Source organism: Camelina sativa, unplaced genomic scaffold (assembly GCF_000633955.1).
Source record: "Camelina sativa cultivar DH55 unplaced genomic scaffold, Cs unpScaffold00507, whole genome shotgun sequence".
In the NCBI taxonomy this organism is placed as follows: Eukaryota; Viridiplantae; Streptophyta; class Magnoliopsida; order Brassicales; family Brassicaceae; genus Camelina; species Camelina sativa.
This window is the reverse complement of record NW_010921714.1, coordinates 96147-106126: the sequence shown is the minus strand read 5'-3', so window position 1 is coordinate 106126 and position 9980 is coordinate 96147. Positions and strand designations below refer to the sequence as shown.

At 39.7% G+C, this 9980-nt stretch overlaps 2 protein-coding genes across 2 annotated transcripts in view; both read left to right on the top strand.

Annotated features, from left to right (window-relative positions):
* The window catches only part of LOC104773270, a 29125-nt gene extending 28170 nt beyond the window's left edge, over positions 1-955 (top strand). The window contains exons 4-5 of the mRNA XM_019242622.1: positions 394-774; positions 863-955. Of these exons, the coding sequence (XP_019098167.1) occupies positions 394-774; positions 863-955 (474 nt within the window). The remainder of the gene's footprint in view (positions 1-393; positions 775-862) is intronic.
* A 6893-nt stretch (positions 956-7848) lies between these two features.
* Positions 7849-9980, top strand: part of LOC104773267 (DNA replication licensing factor MCM5) — a 5476-nt gene continuing 3344 nt past the window's right edge. Inside the window, exons 1-7 of the mRNA XM_010497844.2 lie at positions 7849-8133; positions 8421-8564; positions 8654-8833; positions 8919-9017; positions 9099-9235; positions 9331-9436; positions 9790-9924. Coding sequence (XP_010496146.1) covers positions 7864-8133; positions 8421-8564; positions 8654-8833; positions 8919-9017; positions 9099-9235; positions 9331-9436; positions 9790-9924 — 1071 coding nt within the window. The 5' untranslated portion in view covers positions 7849-7863. The remainder of the gene's footprint in view (positions 8134-8420; positions 8565-8653; positions 8834-8918; positions 9018-9098; positions 9236-9330; positions 9437-9789; positions 9925-9980) is intronic.

The following is a 9980-nucleotide window of genomic DNA, read 5'->3' as shown; positions in this document are numbered from 1 at the left end:
AGCTCGATGGCTCCTTCGGGTACATGCTCGAGTTGTCCGTGTTTTTCTCTATTTTTGGCTCTTTAGCACCTGTTTTCATCCAAAATATGAAAATGCAGAAATGCAACACCCTAAATGCTCTAAAAGTGAATTCCTACAGTAAATGATCTAAAAATGCTAAGTTAGAGGTATGAACAATGCAAAATATGGACAAAAAAGGATGCTAAAAACATGTAAATTAGAGAGTTATCAGACGCCGTAGCCAAGATTGTTGAACTTCCTATAGTCAGTATGGTGGACGCTACCCGCGTGAAGCTGATGAACTGGTTTTGTGTCTGGGGTGCGAAGGCGAAAAGGTTGGCTGGTAAAGCTGATCCAATATGTCCAACTGTGAACAACTTAATGCTTCGCTAGCACAAAAATTCTGCTGGTTTGGCTGTTAAAGGAGTCTCTGCTTGGAGTTACCAAGTGAGTACAAGTGAGGGAAACGCATACTACGTTGACCTTGGGCAGAAGAGCTGTTCGTGTTTGCAGTTTCAGAAGTTACTCATTCCCTGCTGCCATGCTTTAACTGCTGCTAGGACTAATGGTATCTATATCCCATCACTTGTGGGAAATATTTACAATGTCGATGTTTTTGGTAGATCATATGCAGAGTTTATATTTCCGCTCCCAAACAAGTGTGACATCGTAGTACCACCAGCTGTTGAAGAAACACAGTTCGCGCCGCCTACAAATCCGCCAGGACCAGGTTGGAGAAGGAAAAGGAGGATACCTTCTACTGGAGAACATGTGGTAATGGTTTCAACTTTTTCATATATTAAAACTAGATGAAGATGACAATATGTGAGCTTACATCTTCGCTTCTGGTCTATGCTTGCAGGGTACTAAAAGGCGGAAGGGTGTACCGCATAAGTGTACAATTTGCCATATAGCAGGGCATCACAGGGCCACCTGCAGCACTGTGGTGGAGTAAGGTTCGGCTGGTTAGGAAGATACCATTCCTTTACTACAATAATGTTATATCTGTTTTGCCCTGTTTAGTGCAGATGTCAGTTGATAGTACCATTATTATATGGCCCGGTCTTTCTATGTGCTGCGAATAGGAATTATGCTGAGAAGATGATTGTAATTTTGTAGGTTGGATGAATGTTTTTTGGTAACCAAAGCAGTTGTAGTCCGATGGATTACCTTTTATCGCACCTTTTAGAGCATTTTGGATGGAAGCGGTTGCTATGTACGAAGTCATGGTTAGAACTGTGGGCTTGTTGATGGTTTCCAGGTTGTACTTAACCAGTTGACGGCGAGAAAGGAGGTTTATTTTGAGTTGGTGGTTCTTACCCCCTGATAGTACCATTTTATTCTGAAGAATTTGGAAAGGGGAGATCGCCGCAGCAGGCATTAGAAGTGATGTCGTTATTTATTCTGTTATTTCCCTTCCTCTTTGTAAAACCTATATTTGAAATAAAAATAAGCTTTGGTTAAGATACAAGGAATTTGAGATGATAATCAGTAATTATACATAGAAGAACAGGAAATGCAGTAATTATACATAGAACAAATTGCAAGGTGGATGATAAGCACTAAATACACATACAGGAAATGCAGTTATTATACATGGGAGATAAGCAGTAATTACACATAGAAGATGAAATCGCTACGACAGACATAGTAGAGTTAATACATAGTACGGTAGACATTGTGTTATCAGGTGTTAACACAAATCCTGAATGCGTGTAGCATACAAGAATTCAAAACATTTGGGACAAAGATGGACCGTTGCGAAGTTGTTCAAAAAACAGTGAGGGAGCCCACTGAAGCGGAGACTATTCTCATAGAGACCTTGTGCTGGTGTGCCCAACTCTGTTACAGTTGTCATAACCACTTCTGCAATCCCAATTGCCTCATCGATTGTTGGAATGATTCTAAAAAAACTGTTGAAAACTTCCATGCCTTGGTCAAATGACCCACAACAAATGAGGAATGTGCCAAGAGGAAAACATGCGTAGACAATATTTGGACCAGCTTGACAAATAAGATAGATTCAACGTAGGGACGGACCTACTTGAGCTAACAGGCGTAATCCTTCTATGTAAAGCGCGGTCAGCTTTCCAGCGTCGAGGCATCTTAGTAAGAAAGGTCTGTAGAGAGAACCTTCAGAACAAAGTTGGCTGACGAAGATGTATTCGTCAATATCAACATCCACTAAGACAATTTCGTCGAAAGCAAGGCTCTTCCAAGTGTTACCTCCAGAAATAAATGGCGCTAGATGTCAGAAACCATTGTTTCCCACTCTTCTAACTATGTCTAGAAGGACATGTGGAATATAAACCATGACTTCTACAATTTCTGATATATATTGTGTGAGTTCTTGAAATAGCTCAGCTGAGGTATTACTTTTATAGGGGGGTGATTTGCTACTACGGATGTGGAGTAGTTAAGCAAAAGCAATAAGTGCGGCAGTTGAAAGTCGAGTAAATGTGAAATTAACTTTTGTTGTTGAAACAGTAGTGTCGATTTTGCTCGCTCTTGGTTAGGCGATGAAAAGATGTTAGAGTTATGATAGGTGTAAGATGAGAGTAAATGTTACATTAAGTATCTATGGTGAAATAGTCAATATTAGCATAGTACTGTAAAATTGTGTTAGAGTAGTTAAGCGAAGTGACTAAAAGAACAAGTGGGGGTTTGAAGGTAAAAACCATGCGAGTGTTTGTCAAATTCTTCAGTGGGAATACCATACAGGGAAAAACCTTACATAACCGTATATTAAGAGAAAAACCGAAACTCGTCTTAGCATAAGAGGAGGTACATAACAGTGAACCAATAAAAAAAGCACTTTCGACAACGATTACTAAGGTTACATGTTCGGCAACGTGGAAGGTCTGGATATTTCCAAGTGTCAGTGTGAGACCAAACTTTGACGGGACCAATTTGCATAATGTGACGGAAAACAGAGCTTCCAACAGCATCTGCAGCTTCAAATGACCCAAGCTCGTTCACTAATCTATCAATTGTCTCAAGTGCTTCATGATAAAACCCTAAACAGAATTGTAACAAACCGGTTGCGAAGGTACCATGCGGGTGTAGAGGTGGGATTGCAAGTAACATCTCCAGCGCTAATTCTGCTTGCCCTTCCTTCATTGCAAGTTTGAGGCTTTCAAGGTAAAAAGTCGTTTTGTTACTAGACTCTAAACAAGCATTAAAAAAAGGACGGAAAGGGGATTCCGTGTTGATCAGGGAAGCATTGGATAAGAGCAATTGAAGTGAAACATGCCGCAGGACCCTCTTACGAAGAGTGAGTTTCCGGTAGAACTTGGAGGTCGCCAGCATACCGCGAAGATCAGTGAAACAATCACGACCCACACGCGAAGCAATATCTAGGGCAATATTTATATCTAGAGTTTCCATGAATGTAGAAGTGAAGTAGAGATGAGGTTGTCGTATGATAAGGTCTTATAGAGAAGCAATGTTATGGTTAGTGGGTAGGGAAATTAATTTTCTAATGTGGGTTTTAGGTGACATTGAATGACATTTTGTTACTGTAAATGAGAAAGGAGTAGAGTACTCTATTTGGAACATTCTGCATTGATTGAAGCTATAAATGATGCGTAGAACACAATACATAATGGTATAGCAGAAAGTTGTTTATAGCGTTACAGTAGGGCGTTAAATTAATTTTGTTTAGTTGGTTTATAAGAAAAAAGAACATCAAGACATAGGGAGAACTATGCAGTTTCAATTCCTTTTGACGCTCTCAACTTATTCGTGATAGCGTCGAATGGAACCAGGAAATAGAGGAGTTAGACAAGGGTCGGGTAAGGAGATGAAGTTAGTCAAGCTGAGCATGATAGTCGTCTGACTAAAGTTGATTCACAATGCAAGGAAAATCGAGTTGAAGTTTTGTATGCGAGGCTCGAGCGCCTCTCTCTAAGGTGAGGGTGTTGGCAGGAGAGATCAATCGCATGACATATGCTACCCTTTGTTGATGTTAGCTTGCTATGAGTTTTGTAGACATGGACAAGATATTGGACTGATCGGTGGGCAACTTTCTTTTTCGGATGCCTGAAGGAAAAAATATAGTAAGGGATCGAAAGTACATCTATTAACCTCGGATGATTATAATTTTTTTAGAAAATTATAATCATGACAAACCTCTAGTGGTGAAGGGGTGTGCGCAGAGACGATGGGACGAGTATGATTGATAGAGGAGGGTATATTGGTAAAGGTCATGGTGCCTTCAGATTTGAAAGTGATGTGCTACAGAGATGAATTGCAACTTAAAAACGTTTGAGCCGTTGAGGATAATACAAAGTGCAGATATGTAACTTATATGGCGTGAGAGATAACCTGTTTCGTTATTTTGCTCTGTACCCATAACACTGTAGGGGTGTGTTATGTTAGAGCATTGGGACTATCCAAAATGGGAAGGTCAGACGTTGGCTGTAAATGATGAATGGAAATCAGCACAAGACTGTACTTAAAGCATGGTGAAACAATATGGTAAAATGAAAGACACAATTGAATAGAGACTGTAGAGTGAGTAACCGTAAAGATAAGGTGATCAAAGATGTAGTACCTGGGAGTTGTTGTGATAAAGAGCATGTTGACAATCTGTTCCTTTCACCTGTTGATTGCGTGACCGCTGGACGAGAAACCAGGGTATTCAGCTAATAATGATTGTTTTAAGTCTTGGAGTTTCTGGCAAACAATTTTTTTAACATCCTCTGCGGTGTAAATAAACCTGTTATTCCTTCGTGTTCTATGCTTTGCAGGTTTGTCATCGGACTCTGATGATTGAGTTTCATAGTTTGTACGATGTAGGTTATTCCGTTTTACAGAACTTCCATTCATGGATGGTAAAGAATCATCACCAGCAGACAACGTGTGCTTCCTGAAGGTGTAACCTGTCGAGAAAATTTGATTCAACTGCCTCTCCCCTGCATTTGCTTCCTGAGAACAACAGAAGACTGGGTGGGATGCTGCCTCTGGAGTCAATATTTGAACCTACAACTGAAGAATTAATAAGTTTTTCAGTTCACCAACTCTTTAATTAAACAAAACATTCATTCACAGATTAACGAAGATACACTTACATGTGGGTCATTTTCAAGAGCCAGTATGGTCGATGTATGGAAGGACTTGCACTTAGGAAGACGACTAACAATTTGGTCGGTAAAAGTTGAAAGATCTTCTGCATGTGGTATATACTGCAGCAGTAGAGGACTTTTTTTTGAAAGCAAACAGTTGGATCGCTAGGGGGAATCCATGGACAGCTATGGATGATTGCTTCAGCTTTTTAATAAGACTGTCTTTGTCTTCAATATAACAACCAATTGTGACCATTCTCATGAGCCTGTTGAAGGATTGGCGGCCCCAAGGGTAATGCAGAAATAAGTCAACATTCTTTACCATCTCTACGACTTCAACAGATGGTTTGACAGGGTGGGTCCTGCACAACATAATCCCTTCTACAATAACAATGAGAGCAAGTTTAAACTTACGCCAAACTGCCATCTGTGGTTCAGCCTTCAACAAAATAACAATGTCCTTCACAGTGATTGAACCAAGAGTTGGACCAATTAGTTTATACCAGTAAGGAGCTTCTCCTTCATCATGTGTAGTAGCGGCAGCTATCTCAGACGAGGGGAGTGAAGGGGAGCAGGATAGACCAGTGACATCCGCAAATTCAGTTAGAGAAAATCTGAAAGCCTTCCCCCCCCAAAAGCAAACCAAAGCTCGTCCTTCTTTTCAGTACACAGTTGTCTACATAACATCTGGTGAACTAATTGCCCAGACAACGAACTTTGACGAACTGGTAGAGAAAACAAGGAACCAAGAGGTGAGGCTAATAACAAATCCAACTCAGGCAGCCCTTGTAAGACACACAAGACATCTATCAAGTATCGAGGTTTCGAGTAGGAGTTGATCCGAACGGCATGACTAGGACAGCAGTCAACTTCGAAAAGCCTGTGAGGAAGGTAGCCTGTAGTACAAAAGTTGCAAAGGAAATGTCAAAGATCACAACGGTTTATTATAACAGTGTATTCTCAATACACCCTATAAGACAGTAAAATCGTAAAACAGACTTTGTAAATCTTTGCACTTCCGTTCAGTTCCTCATATAAGCTTCATATTAACGTTGTTGACAGAAAGTATGACAGGTTAAACGGGAGGGGTACATAATACTAACAGTAGACCCTACAAGGCGGTACTGCAAAGAACCTAGACAAATCAAAACCGGAGAAGGCAGTATTACAACAAATTTGTTACAATATACCCTAGACGGCAGTATTACAGTAAACCCAAACAAACTTGTTACTATATACCCTAGAAGGCAGTATTCCCCTAAACTGAAACATACTTGTTACACTATACACTAGAAGAAAGTTACACTATACCCTAGAAGACAGTATTCCACTAAACCCAAACATACTTCACTCACTATACCCGACAAGGTAGTATTCCACTAAACCCAAACATACTTGTTACACTATACCCTAGAAGACAGTATTCCACTAAACCCAAACATACTTCATACACTATACCCTAGAAGACAGTATTCCACTAAACCCACACATACTTCACTCACTATACACCAAAAGACAGTTACACTATACCCTAGAAGACAGTATTCCACTAAACCCACATATACTTCACTCACTATACCCTACAAGGCAGTATTCCACTAAACCCAAACATACTTGTTACACTATACCCTAGAAGACAGTATTCCACTAAACCCAAACATACTTCATACATTATACCCTAGAAGACAGTATTCCACTAAACCCAAACATACTTCACTCACTATATCCTACAAGGCAGTATTCCACTAAACCCAAACATACTTCACTCACTATACCCTACAAGGCAGTATTCCTCTAAACTCAAACATACTTCGTACAATATACCCTAGAAGACAGAATCGATGGGAAGCGAAAGATACATGTTACAATATACCCTAGAAGACAGTATTCAAGAAAACCGAAACATACTTATTACAAATACTGTAATCTTAGATGACTTACGTGAACCTTCTGAATTCAGATCATCACAGGTACTGGTGAGAACATTCATCGCGCGGAACAAAACCTAGAAAATGACATTGGGTTACAAATGAATCTGATGTACACAGATATGTTAAAACGGAATCGGTTAAATGAAGGAAGAAGATGACTGACTTAGAATGACGGAATCACTGCTGACGGGGGAGATTTCTCAGATTTACTACGGAGTTGGAGGTGACGCTGTTACGACATTTCCGATTTCATTTAAGGTAGGAGATGATTAATGAGGAACCACAAAATTGAGATAAGCGAAGATGTCTTCAATGGCGGCTAACCCTCGTGATATCTTGAGAGAGGAGAGGCGATTTCTGGATCGACAACCAACTATTTTAATTGTGAGGCGTGTGAATGGTAACGTCATCATCGTTTTCTCGTCCATAAAAGATTGAAATAATTATTTAAAAATGAAAAATGTAAATTTGAAACATAAAGGGTAAATATGTAATTGACTCTCCTTATAAAAGGCCTATTTCCGAGAATCCAGAGAAAATGACCTATTTCGATAAGAATTACAAAAAAAAGGCTATTTTCTGTAATTAATCATATTAAACATTGAATATTACTATGTAATCCAGATATCGGACCACATTTTTTAAATGTCATTAGGATCCGGATCCATATCCGGCTGATTCAAATAATTACTATCTAGATTTAGATCTACCCAAAATAAGCAAACCCAACCAACCAAATCCGTTCATAGGTCATTTGGGCCCGGCCCAACGTTTTCCCGCCACCCTCTTCCCTCCAAAAGTCATCGCGAGTAAAAACCCCTTTTCCCTCATAACTTTCGAGAGAGAGATACAGAGACGAATCAAAGATGTCAGGTTGGGACGAAGGCGCAGTTTACTTCAGCGACCAGCCGCAGTTCCCGGAGGCCGGGGACGCCGCCACCGTCAGCCCCCATGCCGTCTTAACCAAATTTAAGGAATTCATTCGAAATTTCGAGATCGAGCAGAACTGCTTCCCTTACAGAGAAGCTCTCATCGATAACCCTAAGAGACTTCTTGTCCACCTCGAAGATCTCCTGGCCTTCGATTCTGATCTCCCGTCTTTAATCCGATCCGCTCCTGCTGATTATCTCCCTGTGGTATGACCGCAATTCTTCTTCACCGTTTGAATTAAAGATATTAGGGTTCCTAAAAGTATTGGTGTTTTTATGAGATTTCTTAGTGTTTAGAAAATTTTGGCTTAATCAAGCTCTGTACTGCTTATTTAGTTCTTATAGACATGTTTACAGGCCTTGGAAAAACATTTGTGTTTTGAGTGTTACAGAAAGATTCATAATTTTTCAGTTTACGAGTGTCTATTTGCACATGAGAGATTTCTTGGTCAGATCTGTGAAAAGTTGGCACTAATCAATCATTTATATTGCAGTTTGAGAAAGCAGCTGGTGAAGTTTTGGCTGGATTGAAAATGAGGGAAGCTAATGAGGGAGGGGAAATGGAGGAACCTTTGCCAAAGGATGTTCAGATTTTACTGACTTCAAGAGAGGATCCAGTGTCAATGCGGTTACTTGGGGTATGTCTTTGTTTTTATTAGAGTCTGATTTAAATGTTATCTGTTATGTGTTTTCTTTTAGTCTGGAGATTTACTTTAGCTTTCCACAGGCCCAGTACATCTCAAAATTGGTTAAAATCTCTGGGATCAGCATTGCAGCTTCGAGAGTGAAAGCAAAGGCCACTTACGTATTTTTAGTATGTAAGAATTGTAAAAAAACAAGGGAAGTTCCATGTCGCCCGGGTCTTGGTGGGGCAATTGTTCCTCGATCATGTGATAATATTCCACAGGTACTTGTAAGATTTCTTTGATTCGTTGGTAATCTATGTTTGTAGTTATCCTGAGTTTTGATAAGACCAATTGGATTTTGTTTAGCCTGGGGAAGAACCTTGCCCTCTTGATCCATGGATGGTGGTTCCTGATAGGAGCCAGTATGTTGATCAGCAGACATTAAAGCTACAGGAGAATCCGGAGGTATATATCTGTTGCTTCTTTTTTTATCTGTATTATTTTTCAGTGTAAGCAGTTCTATATGAAATGCTTCTGACTTTGAAGGATGTTCCTACTGGAGAACTTCCAAGGAATATGCTTCTCTCAGTTGATCGTCATCTTGTACAAACAATTGTACCTGGAACCAGACTGACAGTAATGGGTATCTACAGCATTTTCCAAGCTTCATCATCATCTAACTCGTAAGCTTTTAGTTTATGTCAAATGAGAGTGTAGATTGTTTTCTAGTAAAGTTGCACCAATAGTAATGAACTTTTTTGTTAACCTTCTGATGTAGGCATAAAGGTGCAGTTGCAATTCGACAGCCTTACATAAGAGTTGTTGGATTGGAAGACACAAATGAAGCGAGTTCTCGTGGCCCTGCCAACTTCACTCCTGACGAAGTTAGTATTGCATCATTTGGATCTTTTTTTTTTTTCCTTTTTTCATTTTATAGCCTATAATATTGCTATTGTTTCACAATGAACTATAAAGTCATCGTAGCTGAGCTATTCTGATTACTGGGCTGTCAATATTCTAGTTCATCACTAAAAACCAAATATGCCTTGTGTTGCTGTTGGCCTTATGAAATTTTCTTCTTTGTACAACTCCCAAGTGACTGTGATGGTGTTCAGTAAAACTACTTTGTGCTTTTGTGCTTTTAGTTTAGCATAAACCATTTAGGCCTGCTTGGAACATCGCTTTATGCAGCCTTGTTGTACAATTTCATTTATCAGTTTTGTCTTTCGTACGTTAGGAGGAAGAATTCAAAAAGTTTGGTGATAGTCAAGATGTATATGCAAACATTTGCACCAAGATCGCTCCTTCTATTTTTGGTCATGAGGATGTGAAGAGAGCAGTGGCGTGTCTTCTCTTTGGAGGATCAAGGAAGGTAGGTGACTGCGATTTCAGTTTTCATTTTCTGTACACTTGGATGTATTTTTGACA